The sequence below is a fragment of the Grampus griseus genome (assembly GCF_964374135.1).
Source record: "Grampus griseus genome assembly, chromosome: 11".
In the NCBI taxonomy this organism is placed as follows: Eukaryota; Metazoa; Chordata; class Mammalia; order Artiodactyla; family Delphinidae; genus Grampus; species Grampus griseus.
In genome coordinates, this window is record NC_139005.1 from 49,795,450 (window position 1) to 49,816,972 (window position 21,523).

General features: G+C 44.1%; 1 protein-coding gene across 1 annotated transcript in view; it reads right to left on the reverse strand.

The window, feature by feature from the left end:
- Nucleotides 1–21,523, reverse strand: part of PPM1H (protein phosphatase, Mg2+/Mn2+ dependent 1H) — a 258,587-nt gene that overhangs the window by 58,328 nt on the left and 178,736 nt on the right. The window contains exon 6 of the mRNA XM_082665119.1: nt 6,175–6,293. Within this exon, the coding sequence (XP_082521245.1) occupies nt 6,175–6,293 (119 nt within the window). The remainder of the gene's footprint in view (nt 1–6,174; nt 6,294–21,523) is intronic.

The window sequence follows — 21,523 nt, forward strand, 5'->3', positions numbered from 1 at the left end:
TGCTTTTTACTCCGATCCTCGGGGTCTGGAATACTCTTCAAGAAGTGAAAGGAAAAGCAAGATGAATAAAAGCGCCGAAAGCTGGCACGGTCCAGGAGGTGGCGGGGAGCGGCTGGAGGAGGGAGGTGTGCTACTGACCAGGGCAGATGGAATGGGTCTTCCTTCAGGCTGGCCAGCAGGCTCGCCAGTGAGTGATCGCTGCAGACCGTCATCCCTAAACACAATGACTTATACCCCTGAAGATCTCAAAAGGAGAGGAAAGCCCATCCCCCACTTTTGGACTCTGTAGCGGGGCCAGAAGCCACAACACGTGGCCACACCGTTCCGTTCTCCCCATCCAGGCTCAGCTTTTTTTTTTTTTTAACTCTTTGCTGTTGGGTTGTTCAGTTACAGACAGCTCCTGGCACCGTCCCTCACCAGTTAGACACGCATTCTTCCATTATCTAGACTGCATTGCCATCTGCTAGGACTTTTTGTGATGATGGAAATCTATATCTGCAATGTCCACTTCAGTAGTCACGAGCCACATGCGGCTCCTGAGCAACTGAGATGTGGCTGGTGTGACTTGGGAAATGAATTTTTACTTAATTTTAACTAATTTACATTTAAATGGCCACAAGTGACTAGTGGCCACTCGGCTGGAGTGGACACAGAATAGAAAAGCTTTCCTTTGCCTTCATAAAAGTAGTGAATGCTAAGAGGAGAAAATGGTGGTGGACCCCACTCTGTTCCCAGGGGAAAAGCCTCTGATTTGCTCTTAGTTTCAGGGGAAAGACAAGAGGGAACAATTACCCTGATGTGTCATCAAGTTAGAATCATAAAGAGTTAAGGGCTGCAAGAGATAAAAATGAAAGGTTACCATCACTGGAATTTTCCTAATGGAATCTGTCTTTCCCAGAAGCTCTGAAAAGCAGAGCAAAGCCCTCCCGCCACCAGACATGGAGGTTGGCAGTGAAGGGCAAAGAAAGTATTTTATCAAACGAGAGACCTAGGCCTAGGATTGGCCCAAGGCCCCAGAACCTTGGCAGAGCCGGGAGCAGTATCCAGGGAGCTTATCTCCCAAGGCGGTACTCTCCTTCCTAAGTAAGCCATGCAATCTTAAGTTACTGGTCCAGCCTGCCCCTGAAGCAAGACCACTGTAAATGTTAAAAGAGGCTCTGCTTAAAGAAAGAATTCTGGTGTACTTTCCTCTTAACCAGAACCATCTGGAAGCAATCTTGCATTCACACGATGGGCTTCTCGTCGTCGTCGTTGGCCCTCGCTCTCAACAAATCCCATCAGCCCAGGAACAGCTGCTGGAGAATCTGGCCTGACGCCAGGGGTGAAGCTACAGCGCCCTCCCTTGTCCTGCTGGGGCTCCGGCTTGCTCATCACCCCACGCGGCTGGACACAGAGCACGAAGAACACAGATCCTTCACGAGAAAGCGAAATCACCAGCGGTCACAGGAGCAGGGACTTGGTGCCACAAAGCCAGCTGTGAGAAACTGTTGTTTCAGCCCTGTAACACGGACGCCTGCCAGCAAATTATGGCCTGAGACGGCTCAGAGGGCCGTGGGTCTGGACGCTCTGCTCGTAACGCCAGCTAGTGTGCATCCTGCAACAGCAGCTCCACACAAAGGGCCAGGGAGGAAGGGCAGCGGCTCGCGCTGAGTCCAAGACCAGAGCTCTCTGGCGCCAGGACCAGTGACACCAGGCACAGAAAGCGAGAGCTGGGATGCGTCAGGGACCAACTCAGCACTGGGGGCGCTGTTAGAAAATGCCTTTGTGAATCAAGCCACTGTGTCAACTACCTGAGCAGGCTGGGAAAGGGTTCGGGTTAGGAGCCAGGTGAGAGACGGATTTCATTAGGAAGGTCCTGGTGGCGATAACCTTTCGTCCTCTGTGCAACCTGGGCCTGCCAAGCTGCCCGACGGTCTCCGAGAAAGCGTGAGGGTGAGGGAGAGAAAGGATCCCCGTCAGGAAGCAAGAGACTCATCCTTAATTATGAGAGGCTTCCCAGAGCCCACGCCCTCCCCTTCACTGCCTCCCGGCTGCAGACACACCGCAGAGAGCTGGCAGGGTGCTGCTCTAATGAGAGCGATCGCTTTTCCTAAGTAAAGGAGATTCGGTTCTTTGGGGATCTTCCCCATCATCACCACGTGGCCCCAGTCCACGCACAGACTTTAGTGACCAGTGGGAAGCATCACTGTTTAATTTGGCCGATGGTCCATCAGGTCAGACTGGGAAGTAGAAAAGTTACTACCTCAGCAGCTCCTGAAATGCCTCATTCCATCCTCTTGTCCTCTAAAGGACTGTCAAGGAGACGCTGATCCTGGTACATGGAGGTCCCCTGCTTAAACTTCCATCGCAGCTCAGAACGAATAATTATGTCTGATCTTACCCGAAAAAGAAAAAAAAAGTTGATGCATTGTATCAGAAAGAGCCCCAGGCTAAAAGTCAGAAACCTGGGTTATTCTGACATTTTTGCACTAGTGGAAGCTGAGTAAACCACTTAATCCCCTCTGAGCCTCGATTTGCTCAACTGCAAAATGGAACAAGGGAGGAGGAATCACTGGGCATTTGGCAGTTCAGCCTGAAGTGAGGCTGTCTGGGGTCACAGACTGGCTTCTCCTCTTACTAGTTGTGTGACCTTGAGCAACTCGGCCCCTGTGCCTCAGTTTCCTCATCTGTAAAATGTACCTAGTTCCTAGGATTGTTCAACATGAAGAGTCATGTAAAGGTCTCATCACAGTGCCTGGCCCTTAGCTCTCCCACTCACTGTCAGCTAGCCCCACGATTAGTGCGGGACAAGCAGGCAGATAAAAATTTCCACAACTAGGTCTTTGCTACAAGGGTTCAACAGTTGGCAATAGGTGAACCCCTATTTGTTAGAAAGGTTTCAGGGACACAAGCTCACAGGCCAAGGCTAATTCGGAAGGCACGAAACGTAAAGGAGGGACGAGGTAAGGACTTATCTGTCTCCTTGAGCGTGACACACTGCCAATACTCACCAGTCCACCTTCAACCAATCCCAAGAGCTTGGTAGTAATTGGAGGCTTTTGTGGGAAAAGGGCCCCTGCTGATCCATTTGCCAGCCCTTCTCTCTCTATACACAAATCAGACAGGTAGGAAATTGGGAGCCCATGTTTCTTCAGTCCTAAAAAATAACTGCTAGATTTGAGGTTTTCTGTTAGAGGTTAAAAACATTTTTTAGGGCTTCCCTGGTGGCGCAGTGGTTGAGAGTCCACCTGCCGATGCAGGGGACACGGGTTCGTGCCCCGGTCCGGGAGGATTCCCATCCCACATGCCGTGGAGCGGCTGGGCCCGTGAGCCATGGCCGCTGAGCCTGCGCGTCCGGAGCCTGTGCTCCACAATGGGAGAGGCCACAACAGTGAGAGGCCCGCGTACCGCAAAAAACCAAAGAAACAAACAAAAAAAACCACATTTTTTAAAAGAACTCATTAAAGTTGGGAGGGGGGTGTGTGTGGGGGGGTGGGGTTTACATAGGCAGTGGTCTAAATTGGCTTTAAACTTCCCAACTTCTTCCAACAAAGATGGAAACAGCTCTCCTTTTCCTTAAGCATCATTTTCAAATCATAAGTAACAACAGATAGGAAATACACAAAGACGTACATCAATCTCTGCTCGCAGCCGAAGCTGTGAGCCAACAGCCATGCAGGGAACTTTGCTGCAACAAATGAGCAAATCATGTCTGACTGAAGCCATTCTCAGTCTTGGCTTCTCAGTTAATTCGGTACCTTCTGTGGAGTTCCGTACCATTAAAGAGAGCCCGTTTATGGGCTATTTACTCGCTGAAGACCCTGCTAATGTGTGTTTGTGTGCACGTACCTGAGAGAGAGAGAGCAAAAGAGAGAGTAACTGTGTGTGTATACCACTGGATGTAATCTAATCCCTGAACTTAACTGCATTTTAAAAAACTGTAAAAAGGGGTAACCTTTAGCCATTTGTTTACCAAGTTGGTTTTGACTGCTGAGATCTCATTTGCCTTTTTGGCATAGAAAAAACATACAAACGGCCTTGCCTCGAGCGCACCATGGCTCGTGTGCAGGCTCTCTTCATTCCTACCCTTCCCACTGACCACCTACACGTCGGCCTGCCCCCCATCAACTTCCGTGGAGCGCGCTCTTCTTCCTTTCATCCAATAAACAAACACGGCCTGTCGACTACATGTCGGGCACAGGACGAGGCACTGGGCTGCCCCACAGGGGGCTTACACACTAGTATAATTCGAGTAATGGATGACTTACCTCTTACATTCATCCCTCGGCCTAAGTCATCTGGTTTCTTGTTCATTTCCGTGCCTTCTCTGCTTTCTGCTTCCAGCCCTCTATTTGGCTCTAGGGATCTCACGTACATATTGCTGTGACAGTCTTTCTCTGGGTACCTGAATCTGCTTTCTCTCCTGGTCAGTCTCCTTCAAACTCCTCTTACAGCAAGCTTCCTACAACATCGCTCTCATCATTTCATTCTCCGCCGAAACACACAAGAGTGACGTGCAGCCTCCCACAGTAGATCCTAAGGTCTCTGCCTGGCTTCCCATATTCTGATACATTCCCTCGGTACCAACTCAGCCTAATTTCCCACAGCCGCCCCCCCACCCCCCCAATTTTGGCCATTTCCCGCGCTGTCTTTTAGATCTGCTCTTTTGGTTTGTGTTTACAGCCACGTGCGTTCCTACCCTGCGATGCCTTTCCTTCCATCTTTCCAAATTCTACAAAAACCAGACCAAACTCTGCCACGGTTTTCTGAATTACACAATCCCTCACCTTAAACTTTTCTGTAAGGAGTGCTGACTTTGCTGACTGAATAAAAATGAATTTGCGAGAAAACCCAGTCTGGGGCAACAAAACTGCAGAACTCAGAGCCGCAAACATGGTGAACCCTTTCCGATAAATCCGATCACGTTTTAGAGCAGGGGTAAATATTTTAGGCTCTGCTGCAACCACTCAACTGCCCTGCTGTCGTGTGAAGGTAGTGACAGATCAAACATAAACAAATGAGCGTGGCTGTACTTTTAAAACTTATTTACGAAAGGGGTGGGGGGTGGAATTTGGCTCTCAGGCCGTAACTTGCTGACCCTTTTCTAGAAGAAGAGAGGATACTGGTGAGGACCTTCTCTTCAGATGGCAAAGGACAACCGGACGTGCCTTAGATCAGCCTCTGATCCTCCCGAGTGGCTCGACTGTCTCTTTAAGACAGTACGTACCCTAGGAGTAGATTCCCAGCCTAGAAGTCATCACCATGGGAATTTGGGCTGTGACCATCTGTTATAGCTATTCCGGTCAAAGAAGAAGAGATAGTGGAATTGACTTTGTCACCTGTGTTGGGGACGTGGTGAGGAAAGAGGCCACTGTTTCCTTCTGCTGACCTCCAGCGTGGCAGGAGCCTCCCTGGTCAAGATCGCAGGGCCTAGAGCAAATCTTCACCCACACTTCCTTGTGCCGGGCACTGCTCTCTCATTTCATCCTTACACCAACCCTATGAGATTTAAGTACTTTATCATCATATCTGTTTTTCAGTTGGAAGAAACCGATGAGGTCTTAGTCAGTGTTAGCTACTGACACACACAAACGGTTTTGGTGCCCTATATCGGTGTGTTTGGGGAATAAGATGCCCCTTGCCACGAGTTCTTATTTCGATATGAATGTGACGAAATCATGAAGACAGCTCATTACCTCTGGTGCTTACAATCACCCTTCAAAGAGTAATCTTTTCACTTTATTCATGGGAAATGGCACTCATAGGGGTTAAGTAGTTTATCCAACTTTGCCTATTCAGAAAGGTCAGAGTTATGATTCACATCTAAACCGGTCTGGCCAAACAGAGCTCTGGTTCATTCCTCTGAGCCCCGCTACCTCTTCAGTAACCCTAACCTAAAAACCCAAGTCTAATGTGTTTTTAAAAGCCCCCCAACGCTTGCTCTGTATGAAGTGAGGAATTACATCAGCTTCGTGGGTCTAGTGTCCCCAAGGAGGGCCTCAGAGAGCAGAAAAGCAAACCAACACCCAGATGGGAGAACTGGCGCCCAGGCGAAAGCAGCAGAAGTGGGCGTAGCCCCTTTTCCTTCCCCACAAACCCAGGTCTCTGGCTGCACCTCCTGATCCAAAGTGCGGGAGTGGCGCTTCCTTCACACACGCTGCAGCAGTGCCAAGGCAGAGGGAGGCGTGTTCTTACCAGCCTGTCATATTAAAATCCCTGTAGAGCATCTTCTTCCCAAGTTCCTTTCTCTGTACTCTCCTTGGAAACTCCAAATGTGTGAACTCATTTCCCAGCAAGTGAGGCTGCATGAATGCCTAATAGCAAAAAGAAAAGAAAAGGAAAAAAAAAAAAAAAAAACCACACATATTTAGAGGAAAAAATAAGACCCAAGGATGTTTTTGCAAATCGAGACAGCCCACATTTCAGAAACAAGAACACAGTTCTCAAATTTTAAGGGAGATAAATAGATTGAAGACTCTAAATACAAATAGAATATCAACAAATAAAAATCATGAATCTAATTTATAAAGGAATGTGACTTTTTCATTGGAGATGATAAAACTAATGGTAATCAAAGACGTGTATCTCTCAAGCAAGAAAAAGGTTCACTTTTTAATTCAAATTCAAGATGGTTTCACTTGGGCTGAATGGCACGGTGAGGAGGTAGGATTGCTCCCCCTGACTCTCTCCTCCTTGGCTTTCTCTGCTGGCCTATTTGTACGCCTAGTTATTGGGCCTGGCCTCTGAAAGCTGCATGTGGGTCTCCATGTCAACACAATGGCCTGAGAGAGCGGAGCGGGTTGGGACTGGATGCACCAGACAGGAACTTTCTGTTGGACTCCCTCCATTTTGCTCTGCAGTAATTTGATCATGTAATTGGAAGACTGTTCCAGAACAGATGGCTTCTTCCCCTCCCCCAAATCTCTGTTCACACTACAAAAGTCTTGAGCAAACAGCCACTTAGGGAATTGCTTTGAAACAACAAACAGTCACATTGTCACACTCAAAATTCAAATCCAGTTACCCAAGAGATGAAATGCTCAGGTATGGACTTCCCTGCTCAGAGGCCACACACTGTAAGCAGACCTGCCCCGGAGCCGTCCCACACCAAGCCGTATACCTGCTTATTAGCAGTGTACTGGAATGGATCTTCTCTCTCTCTCTTCTCTTTCTGGCAGGGAAAAGAGTGGGTGGAGCAAATCACGGCCTGGCACCGTAGGACAGCCAGGGCTCCCTGCCATAGGACAGATGGCCATATCCTTGGTCTCCTGAAAAAAGGCATCTCCCACAGCCTCTTTCCCCCAGGACCTGACGCTGGCAGATCTCCCACTGATTCTCATGGTGGTCTGGAGGTCTCAGCTGGATGGTAGCCGTCAGAAGCTAAGCGCATCAAGCTGAACTGTCCCCAGGCTGTCAGATTGGACCAGCTAAGAACTCCGAGCCAGTGATGCTGGGCAGGCTTTGGGGACAGGATGGGACAGGACTGAGAATGAGAAGAGGGGCTGTTCTGTCTGCTGTAACCAGCAGGTTCCAGGTCGGAGGGGAATTCTGGATCATCTTCGAGGGGCCCTGAAACCTCTGCTGGGGATGAGGCTTGGGCTGCCTATGGGTATCAAGGACACTTAAACACTGGGTTTTACAGAGAAGTTCCTTGGGGAGGGAGGGGGGAGGGAGGGAGGGAGGGGGGAGGGAGGGAGGGAGGGAGGGGGAGAGAGGGAGGGAGGGAGGGAGGGAGGGAGGGGGAGGGAGGGGGAGGGAGGGAACTAATATTCATAGCGCAGGTCAATGGGGTAGGCTTTGGGAGAAACTTTGGGTTTGAATCAAGCTCTGAATTTCTAAGCTGTGTGATTTTAGTGGGTGATTTAAGTGCTTGGGCCTCCGTCTCTTTACCTGTACATCGAGATTAACTGAAGATTTATCTCATACTGTTCTAACAATGAAAGGAAATGACATCTACAGTGCACTTATCATGACTGTCTCTGCTCGTAAAAAGAAAATAATTTAGCCCTCTAGTAATCATGGAGCCCTATTACATCCTGAGTACTACAGTAAGTATTTCTTGAGCTCTCATTGCACACCCACGCCAACCTTATGGGCAGGACTGGCTACCTAATCTGTGGGGCCCAGGGCACAAGGAAAATATTGAGCCTCTATTCAAAATTAAAAATTCCAAGAAGGTGACAGCAGAGCATTAAACCAAGTGCAGGGCCCTGGGCAACTGCACAAGTCATGCCCACAAAGCCAGACGTACTTACAGAGTAGATACCATTCTATTCCTCGCCTTTATTTTGGTCCACCCGTGAAAACTAAGGACCAGAGGCATTAACAGTCAATAACAGCAGCATTTTTATGTACCCTCGATCATCTCCCAGAACTTTGGGACTGAATTAACATGGCGTTTTTGTCTACCCCCCCACCCCGCCCTCCAAGCTGGAGTGACACTGATTTAGGGGTTACCATGTGTCAGGCACTCGATACACCTTATGTTATTACCTCAACAATCCTACAAAGCACATGTCATAGACTCAATTTACAAAGGAGGAAACTAAGGTCCAGAGAGGTTAAGACACCTAGCCCAAGGCTATCAACCAGGAATGGGTGGTTCTAGAGCTGAAGCTTCATATCAAACCCATAACCCCCATCTTAACCCTTATGTTGGCCCTTTAACCTGCACACATTTACGAAACACAGTAAGTGGGCAACAACAGGCCTGTGATCCATGCCAAGTGTGAACCACAGACAGGCACCCATGACGATCCAGTTAACAAAAAGTTACAGATCTGCACACAACCTGGCCATGACGATGCTCCTCAAGCAGCGAGAAGAAATCATTTAATGATACGAGTGATTACACCAGCATAAATCCACACAAAAGAATTCTGTGCAATCACATACAAAGGTGTCATACAGAATATGTAATTACACAGAAAGAGCTGATCTATTTGTGAGAAACTGCATATCAAACAATGCGTCTGTGAGTGTGCAAGTGTATGAGCTTACGTGAATCGTGTCATATATATACACAGATCTATATAGGACATACATGTATACATAAATGAGTATGCATGTGTATAAACATAGGTACACATATACATTACATAACACATAGGTTAGGATGCAAAGGCCATTCCTAAGTACATTTTGTACCCTCGTGCCCTTTCTCCTGGAATACATTTGCCTGGGCAGTTGTACCAGGAGAAGTCTGCAGGGTAGCTGGGAACTCCCCAGCAGCTTGCTGTCTGCAGGGGCCACCTCGCCCCTCCTTCTGGGGATGGGCAGCCTCAAAGGGGCCTGGAACCATGTGTCACCTGTGACATCCGTTGCCCCTTCACATGCAGAGCCTTTCAGGGTCTCAACAAAACTCCTGCTTCCCCGCTTGTAACAACAGGCTACCGTATTTCATCAGTTCTAAGATGCCCTTTATTAGATGCGGCATTATTTTGTTACCTCTAAGGAAGGGCAAAAAAAGGTGCCAATTAAACGATGCACGGTGCTTTCTTTCCCACTTCAAACTTTTAATTTATTATTTTTGAAAGAACTCCTTTAGATGTAGACAAAATTCTATTATCTATCACTATTGTGCCTATTTAGGAAGGAATATATAAGTGAAGTGAATCGGTTAAGATTGTTCCAAAACGTTTTCACATTTAGAATCCAATGGCACTCATTGCTTTCCAACTCTGAATCATCCCGTGTTCGTGATTTTCCACACAAGAGCGGGCTGTGTTTCAGGGGTGCGTTGGTCATGCAGCATTTCTTAAGCAACCCACAGAAGAAATGCAAGACAGAAGCCAGCTTTGCAACCTTCCAGAGCCCGCTTGCTTCTGACTCCCACTTTGGGAATGTGGCTGAGCAAGTCTGGTCACTCCTCCCCAAGCCCCTCTGCACGACTAGTTGCATCCAAAAAGTGCTTCACTTCTGTCTGCAGGGTTTTCCTTCAAGCTGCTGGATGCCAGTCCTGAAGTTCTGGTGCTGCTCTTTTGATGTTTGCTCATGCTTAAGAGATGACAGCCATGTCATGCCTGCCACCTGGCTGACAGCAACAATCAACTGTAAAATATCCCAACTTCAAGTATGTCAAAAGGTAAGAGGAAAAAGCGTGCCCTAGCTCTGAGGAACTACTGTGATATTCATCCCCCATTGATACGGATGTCACATCCTTGGATTTCTCTCTCTTTGTGGTATTTTTCTTCCTCTGGCTGGTCGCTACAGCACATTTCACATCTTACATGACACATTTTCCATTACAATCAGGCCCACCACAGAATGCATGTGTATTCCATGTGTACCTAGGACATATCCCGCCATGACATATTTTTACACTGCTTTAAAATCACCATCTGTGGTAAAGTAGCAGGATACAAAATTAATTCACAGAAATCTTTTGCATTCCTATACACTAATGATGAAAAATCTGAAAGCGAAATTAAGAAAACACTCGCATTTACCACTGCAACAAAAAGAATAAAATATCTAGTAATAAACCTACCTCAGGAGACAAAAGACCTGTATGCAGAAAACTACAAGACACTGATGAAAGAAATTAAAGATGGTACAAACAGAGGGAGAAATATACCATGTTCTTGGATTGGAAGAATCAACATTGTGAAAATGACTATAGTACCCAAAGCAACCTACAGATTCAATGCAATCCCTATCAAACTACCACTGGCATTTTTCACAGAACTAGGACAAAAAAGTTCACAATTTGTATGGAAACACAAAAGACCCCGAATAGCCAAAGCAATCTTGAGAAAGAAAATGGAGCTGGAGGAATCAGGCTCCCTGACTTCAGACTATACTACAAAGCTACAGTAATCAAGACAGTATGGTAGTGGCACAAAAACAGAAATACAGATCAACGGAACAGGATAGAAAGCCCAGAGATAAACCCACACACATATGGTCACCTTATCTTTGATAAGGGAGGCAAGAATATACAATGGAGAAAAGACAGCCTCTTCGATAAGTGGAGCTGGGAAAACTGGACAGCTACATGTAAAAGAATGAAATTAGAACACTCCCTATCACCATACACAAAAATAAACTCAAAATGGATTAAAGACCTAAATGTAAGGCCAGACACTATCAAACTCTTAGAGGAAAACACAGGCAGTACCCTCTATAACATAAATCACAGCAAGATTCTTTTTGATCCACCTCCTAGAGAAATGGAAATAAAAACAAAAATAAACAAAAGGGACTTAATTAAACTTAAGAGCTTTTGCACAGCAAAGGAAACCATAAACAAGACAAAAAAACAACCCTCAGAATGGGAGAAAATATTTGCAAATGAAGCAATTGACAAAGGATTAACCTCCAAAATTTACAAGCAGCTCATGCGGCTCAATATCAAAAAACTAAACAACCCAATCCAAAAATGGGCAGAAGACCAAAACAGACATTTCTCCAAAGAAGATATACAAATGCCAACAAACAAATGAAAGAATGCTCAACATCACTAATCATTAGAGAAATGCAAATCAAAACTACAATGAGATATCATCTCACATCAGTCAGAATGGCCATCATCAAAGAATTTACAAACAATAAATGCTGGAGAGGGTGTGGAGAAAAGGTAACCCTCTTGCACTGTTGGTGGGAATGTAAACTGATACAGCCGCTATGGAGAACAGTATGGAGTTTCCTTAGAAAACTAAAAATAGAACTACCATACGATCCAGCAATCCCACTACTGGGTATATACCCTGAGAAAACCATAATTCAAAAAGAGTCATGTACCACAATGTTCACTGCAGCTCTATTTACAATAGCCCAGAGATGGAAACAACCTAAGTGCCCATCATCGGATGAATGGATAAAGAAGATGTGGCACATATATACAATGGAATCTTACTCACCCATAAAAAGAAACGAAACTGAGTTATTTGTAGTGAGGTGGATGGACCTAGAGTCTGTCATACAGAGTGAAGTAAGTCAGAAAGAGAAAAACAAATACCGTATGCTAACACCTATATATGGAACCTAGAAAAAGAAAAAGAAAAAAAAAATTGTCATGAAGAACCTGGGGCAAGATGGGAATAAAGACACAGCCCTACTAGAGAATGGACTTGAGGATACAGGGATGGGGAAGGGTAAGCTGGGACAAAGTGAGAGAGTGGCATGGACATCTATACACTACCAAATGTAAAATAGATAGCTACTGGGAAGCAGCCGCATAGCACAGGGAGATCAGCTCAGTGCTTTGTGACCACCTAGAGGGGTGGGATGGGGAGGGTGGGAGGGAGGGAGATGCAAGAGGGAAGAGGTATGGGGAATATGTGTATGTATAACTGATTCACTTTGTTATAAAGCAGAAACTAACACACCATTTTAGAGCAATTATACTCCAATAAAGATGTTAAAAAAAAAATCACCATCTGCATCCTAGTTGTAGGTTTCCTTCTTACCAACATTTTCAATACTCACTCCTGTTGTATTTGTCAGACCTGATGGAGTTATTGATGTTAAAAAACAACAGCAACAACAAAAAAACTCAAGAACTAAATACAAATAGAACAAATAGGTGGCTGATGAACGAAAAATGAGATGCTAAAATATAATGGGACACATACTTGTTGGTTTTCTGAGGAAAAGACACACTTATTAGTGTATCTTTTTGTGTAATACTCATGAAAGTTTGCATAGTCTATCTTAGCTCAGGCTGTCATATCAAAATACCACAGAATGAGGGATTTAAAACAACAAAAAATTATTTCTCATAGCCTGGAGTCTGGGAAGTCTAAGATCAAGATGCCAGCAGATTCACTGCCTGGTGAAGGCTCTCTTCCCAGCTTGCAGACTGCTGCCTTCTTGTTGCATCTCACAAGGCCTTTCCTCTGTGCTCTCGTGGAGAGAGAAATCGAGCTTTCTGGTAACTCTTCTTATCAGGAAACTAATCCTATCAAATCAGGGCCCATTCTTATGACCTCATTTAACCTTAATTACTTCTGTAAAGGCCCTATCTCCAAATTCAGTACATTGGAGTTAGGGCTTCAACATACGAATGTGAGGGGAGAGATACATACATTCAGTCCATAACATGGTGTTATATGTATACATGTTTATATATGTACATACACTCAAAGTCATGAAAATATTATACAGTATTATCTGATGGTTTTCTTTTTAATTTATCTACATTCATGAATATTTCTACCATTGAACATGGATTACTTTCATTTTAAAAATACTCTAAAATTTGTTATTTTTTGAGAACCCAGTTATTAAACTATGTCTTAAAAAATTATTGAAAGGAGCTTAACTGCCCCTTCTTACTCCAGTAGTTTGAGGGAATGCTAAAATCATTGGAAAGGGCCACCCCAGGCAGAGGCTTGGCTCCCATGCAGGGGATGCTGAAGCACACGGCTTCCCAATGGGCCAGCACAGATATTTTGTTCTCAGAAGCAGAGTGGCCCAGCAACCTGGGGACTCAAACATTTCTTAGGATCTGCCCAGCATTCAAATAACATGGACCGGTTAGCGTTACTTCACTAGTGCTGGCCTGCCCTGCTGGAAGCATCGCTCAAGTCAGCATTTTGGAATCTTGAGCCTCGAAAGCGATTTTACTTATAATACAGTGTAAGCAACACACACAAATTTTAGAGTCTGCAAAACGTGGGAGCTGGAATTTGTTAGGTTCCTTTCAGCAATAAAATCCAATGATTTTCTGACCCCAAACTTGTAGGATTCATGGACAATTCTGGCATATTTTACTCCATTGCTCATACCTGGGCAGCTCATAAACATGTGTACATGACGACTGCCCCTTTCCAAGGCACATCTCCTAGGGATGCTGGCCTATTAAAAATGTGGACCTTAATGGGATCAATATCCAAAATGGGAGCAAGCACACATCTAAGGTCCCATGTCCACCTGCAAAATGAAAATTCTGGACACTCTCCTACACCCTCCTTATTTATCTGCTATGCTTGGATATATTTTAGCTTTTTCTCTTTGATGATGCTATTTGGATATATGTATGTTAGAAACATCTGCGTGATGACACAAGTAATACCAGCTACACTTAAATATGTTCATTATTTTTAAAACCTCAGTTACACTTTAGAGCCTAGCATAGCACTGATCACAGTAAAGGCTCTAAATAAGTATTTGCTGGAAGAATGAATACAGAACATTCTGACCTGCTTTACACAATCACCTTTTGTGATCATTGAAACTTTACAAAATAATACAACATAGCTTTCAATCTTTAGAAAAAGATAAAACTTAGGTCCACGGCACATAAAAACCATCTTGGACACGCATTACATATTTTGGATTTAGTTAACTTTTTATCATTTCACAGATACCTTCCTGTAAAACAACAAGCACGTGGGTGCAGACATACCATTGAAAACCCCATGATATTTTACAATCCTAAGAACTAAATTATATTATGTCTCTCCTCTACTGAGTAAGCATGCCAACCAGAAACCTAGAAATGTGTTTTATACTAAAATCCAATTTAAAGTGTGCTGGCCCGCCGCATGTAAAAAAAACAAAAAACTGGACCTCTTTTTGTACCTTCATTTTTATCCTGAATTTTGAGGCTTTCCTTCAAGGAAGCATAACTGAATGCTCCTAACTGAAGGGAGAGGGGTGGAGGTACACCCGGAGTTCGGGTGTGCACCACAAATGGTACCTGGGAGGCAAGGCCTGGTGACCACTGCCCACGCAAAACCAAAGGCAGGTGGTCAAGAGTCTTTTAAGGACGCTGGAGAGTACAGGTTTGCTAAAGAAAAAAAAAAAAAGAGGGTTGGACATATCCTTGACACTTAAGTGTCTGGGCAGCTAATAAGAATACATTTGCAGACATGGTTACATCTGGCTAGGAACAAGAAGAGGCATCTTCTCTAGAGAAAGGATGCTGGAGTAACCTGCTGTGTCAAGAAATGCCAGGACACCAGAGATGGGGCGGGAGGATTGAGCATCTTCTTCCAGCTGCTCTCCTCTCTAGTTCTGGGCAGAAACCAGCTTCAAGGGAAGGGGATGGAGGTGAGCACAGCACTGTGAAGACACACAACTGTCCCATCCCAGTTAAGAGCCTCTGAGTCACAGAGGGATTGAGCCGTTCTAGGAGGGGACAAGCCAGAGGAAGAGAGGCCTTCTGGGACCTTCCAGGAAGCCTCTCAGTAGAGCAGAGTGCGTCCCCGAACCCAGGTCTGTGTCGCTCCAGAGTACATGGACGTGAGCCCCACCATCCTGGGCTAGGGGAGAGCTTTGAGCACCTTGGGGATGCAAGGCGGGGAGAAAACAGGGAGTAGAAGCAGGAACCCAGATCCCAGGGAGGGATACGTATGTACTGGGCTTGGGAGGAGGCTGAGTACCAGGCTTCCTGCGGACACTGAGACGGTGCTTCCCAAGGTTCCTCAAAGTTGCCTGCTGGGGAACACAAAATGCTTCCTCCTTCTAATAAATTTTCCTTCTGCTCCTTTGTGGTCAGCTTGCCAATGAGTAGTGCCAGCCAATAAGGGGATTATCCCAGGTTTTGGGGTATCCAACCAATGGAATTCACACAACTAACACATGAGCTCCTGCAGGTGTAGGCACCAGGGGTTAGGGATTCAAAATATAAAAAAGAGACCCCTCCGCTTAGAGCTCACGCATTAGCAGGGGAGAATGAGGAAGGCAGAATGGGTGGAAATGGAGCTACATTCAGGGGTAAGGAACAAAGAGTGGGGTCAGAGCGAATCTCAAAAGGATCTTCTTTTCATTGTTTTTAAAATTTTTTTTAATTTTTTTATTGAAGTATAGTTGATTTACAGTGTTTCAGGTGTACACCAAAGTGATTCAGTTTTTTTTTTGATGTCTAATCTTATTTGTTATGCTTATAAGTTTTGTTTTGTTTTGTTTTTTTAATTTTTGGCTGTGTTGGGTCTTCGTTTCTGTGCGAGGGCTTTCTCTAGTTGCGGCGAGCGGGGGCCACTCTTCATCGCAGTGCGCGGGCCTCTCACTGTCGCAGTCTCTCTTGTTGTGGAGCACAAGCTCCAGACACGCAGGCTCAGTAGTTGTGGCACACGGGCTTAGTTGCTCCGCGGCATGTGGGATCTTCCCAGACCAGGGCTCGAACCCGTGTCCCCTGCATTGGCAGGCAGATTCTCAACCACTGCACCACCAGGGAAGCCCACAAGTTATATATATATATATAAATATATATATATATAAATATATATATACACATATATATATGTATATATATATATAAAATTTTTTTTTCAGAATCTTTTCCATTATAGGTTATTACAAGATATTGAATATAGTTCCCTGTGCTGTACAGGACCTTGTTGTTTATCTATTTTATATATAGTAGTGTATATATGTTAATCTCAAATTCCTGATTTATCCCTCTCCCCCACTTCCCCTTTGGTAACCATAAGTTTGTTTTCTATGTCTGTGAATCTGTTTTGTAAATAAGTCTATTTGTGTCTTTTTTTAGATTTCACATATAAGTGATATTTTCTTTCTCTGCCTGATTTACTTCACTTAGTATGATAATCTCTAGGTCCATCCATGTTGCTACAAATGGCATTATTTCATTCTTTCTTATGGCTGCGTGATATCCATTGTATATATGTACCACGTCTTCTTAATCCATTCATTTGTCGATGGGCACTTAGGTTGCTTCCGTGTCTTGGCTACTGGAATAGTGCTGGTATGAACTCTGGGGTGCATGTATCTTTTTTTGAATTAGAGTTTTCATCTTTTCCGGATATATCCCCAGGAGTGGGATTGCTGGGTCATATGGTAGTTCTATTTTTAGTTTTTTAAGGAACCTCCATACTGTTCTCTGTAGTGGCTGTATCAATTGACATTCCCACCAACAGTGCAAGAGGGTTCCCTTCTCTCCACACCCTCTCCAGCATTTATTGTGTGAACAGTTTATTTATCCATTCTACTCTCCATGGCACTTGGATAGTTTCCAGCTTGGGCTCTTACAAACAGTGCTGCTATGCACATTCTTGTCCTTTGGTGTAAACAGCGGTAAACACTTTGTTAGGTATATACCTAGGAGTGAAATTGCTGGGTCAAATCCTTTTTCGAAGTAGTTTTTCCAATTTCCACTCCCATCAGCAGAATATGGAAAGGCAAAATACTCATGCATGAAATGAGAAGTCACATTCCAGAAGAGGAATGTAAAGTCATCTACCTAGAAAAATTTTATATGAATTAATTCTTTAAATGTTTAGAACTCTCAGTATGTGAAAGCAAGTTATCAAAATGAGGATTTTCAGTGTTCAATATACATCCTTTAAAAAACTGAATAATCTCTCCTCTTTCTTGCCCTTAGGGGGGAAAAGAAAACTTTGTCAGGTTATATGAGAGGAGGTTTGGAAGCCTTACATTTCAAGATGATTTATCCTGATAGAAAGTCTAAGGTCACAAATGAAATGAAATTAATAAAGTCGGCCAAGCCACTGGTGATCACTAACGGTCATACGAACAGTCAAAGGAGATGGCTCAGGAGGAGAATATTCTGGTTTGGGTTAAAAAAAAAAAAAAAGAAAGAAGAAGAAGAAATGTGGAATGACCGAGACCTAAATACATATGGGTTGGAGTCTTTCATTAAAAAATTCTCCCTGTCTTAATTTGTCCTTAAAATCTCAAAGTAGCAAAAACCAAGCTTGCATATATAAGCTATTACAGAACTGGATATTAAATAAAGTTCTGTCTGGTTTATGTGGATCTCAAGGAAGGTTCACATTTAAATTTCGACATGGGATTGCACTCATCAGCCACAGAGAAGTAGCATGCCCCCAAAACAACTTTAAAATTGTAAAATTGAGATCTTATGATAAAGGAGTCACATGGAAACTGGAATACAAATAGAGATATTAAACAAAATTGCCAAAATCTGTCAACTCTACAACAGTTTAATGTATAGAATAAGGGGTAAAAAGTGTTCATTTACATAAAACATATAAGGTTTCCATATTCATATGCCTAATGCTTTTTCTTCCCCGGTAAAAATCTGGGGAAAGGCATTCATTTGTAGAGTGAACAACGCAGGTCAGCAAAAAGGATATGCCTGCATATCTCCAATCTCTTTGCATAAGCAAATGGAATTGAGACATTTTATAAAAGGCCACAGTAGTCCCGATGACAGGACGGCCATGAAAAAGTTCATATATAGCTATATTTGAAAGCTAAGACATTTTATTTTGCCTCTGATCTAGGCCCTATTGTAAGCACTACAAATATTAACTCATTAACCCTCATTCCAATCCTGTGAGGGTCCTGCAATTACCCTAATTCACAGATAAAACAACTGAAGCACAGAAAGCATTTTACAGTTAAGTTTTTGCCCTAATAAACTTCAGTGAATCCTGTCTACCTCTCTCAAAGCATATTTGACTTTGATATATTTAAAGGATGTATGACATTATCTTGCTTCCTTACACTAAGATCAATTCTTAAGGGACCCTATGGGCAGACAGCTCCAGCTTTATGTGCCCAACTTTTTACTCAGAATGCTTTGGGGGATAGGGGCTTTAGAGTCTAAAGATCATTTATGTATAGCAACTGCGCAGAAAGACTGATTTTTTTTAAAAAAAGAAAATGTAGGGATTCCTTCTCATGATGATTTTGTTCAGCTGTGTGGAATCCATTTTCTTAGGTCTGCATAGTAGGTTTAGAATGCCTCCATGCTAAGTTTCTGACCTCTCCCAACCTGGAATAAATAATACATCCGTTTATATTCATTTTCAAAATGAGGCTCTAGAAGTGGCGAGGTTCAGTTATAAGAGCTAATGTATTCAGAGTCTTCCCGGAGCCAGGGAGTGCTCCTAGGGCAGCCACATATAAGTTCTGCCCTGAAAGCCTGGGCAGTGCCAATCTCATGCTCTAAAATTCTCCTGGCTTCTTCATGATGCTGGTGTGATCAATGGAACCTATAGTAAACATGAAAAATGTCAACAACCACTCTAGCCTGCCGTCTTTTTTAATTCAAGATTTTGAAACTCAAATGCAGTTTTGCAAAGGGGGGTTAAATGGGGAGAGAGGTGGGGCTGGAGTGGATTTGTCCCTGACTCAGCCATCAGGCAAAGCAGAGTAGTGGTGAAGTTGTCTCCCTGTGACTGCAGCCAGGCTCCCGGGCTTAACAACCTGCTCAAGGTTAAGGGCCACGTCGAGGTGGCAGGCCAGCGCCATTTTTACTCACTAGCACATATGACCCTTCCCAATGATAGCATCTTGTCTTAAAAGCAGGTTCAGGCTTAAGAAATATACTTCTTGGGAGATAACTCTTGAGCGTGAAAAATCCCAGAGAGCCAAGAGGTACAATGCTGTCCCCCTTGAAACCTTTCCAAGCTCAGCACTAGGGAAACGGCAGACAAATCAAACCAGACTTGGTGTAGAAGGCTGCAGGCAGTTTCAAAGACACCGCAAGAAATCACCTAAGATAATGTTGCACTTGTGTGTATCAAATGTGCATTTGAAACCCACTTTCATCTCTTCTGTACATCGCCCTTGATGATAAACAGCTGCAGACTTGGATTATCTACAAGGACAGACGTACATTATTTGAAGGTTTGATGATACCAGCACATCTTAACGTAATCAAATCAGAGTTTATAAATATGTCCAGGCAGAATGGAGGGGGAAGCCATTACTCTCACACCTCGGGGCTTATAGAGGTCCCCCCTAGAGGGAGACCCATTTCTAGCTGTCACCCGAAGTAAACGCGGGGGCGATTTCCTGGAAGCTGCAGCATCAGAGCAGTAAACGCTGCCGAGAAACGCCCACAAACCAGACCGCTTTCCCTCCTATCTGGGCATCGACTCCATCAAAACATTCTGTCCAGCTTGGTGGACCCCCTTAAATATTTTATTTCAATCACCCTGGAAACGTTAAAAAAAAAAAAAAAGCCCAGCGAGAAAAAAAGCAAGGCTTAGTCGTGACTCGTAGGATCATCAACTCTCCCTGACTGCTGGGGCAGAAGTGCATGGCCCCTGACCCCTCCATCGCACACCTGCCACATTCCATGTGAACAAATCAAAACCTCAAGCCTGCTTGATTAATCGCCCAGCCCAAGAATCTACAGAACAAAGTTCACATTACCCAGAGAGCTGTCTGAAGGGCCCTCTGAGGTCAGGATGCAAGACCAAACAAAATTAATGTGCCTGCACATCCATCATCTTGTAATCTGCTTCCAGCTCTGTAATCCCCGAACGTCTGGACTGTGCATACCAAGAACATTCCTGTCCAACGTGGATCAAAACGATTCATGTACAAAGGGCTCCGAACCCTCCCCACCTCTAAGAAAATCATTAACCATTTCTACAAGTCAAACAGCCCTGGGACTGCAGTCAGCTGCTCAAACAAGTCTCTAGGGACCTGGAAGTTTTCATGATTCTATCCTAAACGTCTCTTCAGACATCATGAAAATGAAATTTGATTTGACCTAAGAATAAGGAATACATTGTTAACTTTCTGGTGACGTACTAATTCACTTAGATTACGTAAAGGATACAACAGCTCTCACTGCACAAAAGTGGTTCACAATTAGTTCAAGGGAACTGATGTTCCCCCAAAATGAACTGGTTGGATTAGATGCACCTAAAATTATAAGATACATATTGTATTTTATGTTACCGTGAGATTACTTTTCACTATGACCTCAGAACGTGTAACGAATATTTCAAGGGACGTATTCCTACACATTTCACTCAGGAAGAAGGGAGATTCAGAGACATTCATTGTGTGAGAGACCTGAGGTCACACAGCTCTTGTTTGGGCTGGGCTGAGAGCAGCCCACATCACCCTGTGTTTTCCTCTCATAATTGATATTATTTTTAAGATTTTATGCTATAAACCTCCCAGTTCTCTGAAATCCATTGCATAAAGATTTCACCACAAGGTTATTTTATGCTCCCAGCCCCCTAATGCTCTCCAATACTTCACCACAAAGATTCACATCACAGATCATGTGAATATTATTACTGGATTTCTTCATTCCAAAGCACACATTCCTAGATTCCTGATGGAACAGGAAGTTGGACAACCAGGATATTTTACGTTTTGGTCATTTACACTCCTGTTGTCTGAGGAGAAAAGTTTTAGGTATAATTTCCATATAGAGAAGCCTATACGGTTTAGGAGTGAGGATGACAAAGAATGGGGACAGTGTTCTCACCTTTTAGAAATTCAGATATTAAGACTCTATTCTGGGGGCTAACAGTGTCCATTGATTGTGCAAGAGTAACACCAAAATACACATTAATTTTAGGACCATTAGGAGTGATTCTGAAATAAACATAAAGGGACAATATCACTGAGGTGTGAAGACCAGTAGAATTTGAAGTGGCAAGACTCTGATTCACCCAACAATAACCAAATGAGTATTACGTGCCACAGAAACTTCCACATATATTATTGCATTTCATCTTTGCACCTGCCTTCTGGGGTTTTCTGTGCCCATTACTGACAGTGAAGCTGGGGATCAGTGAAGGGCCTTGTAGAAATCACAGACGCAGTCATGTGACAAGGCTGAGCTCTGAAGCCACATGCATCTCATTCCAGCCGTCCCAAAACAGACCACTGATAC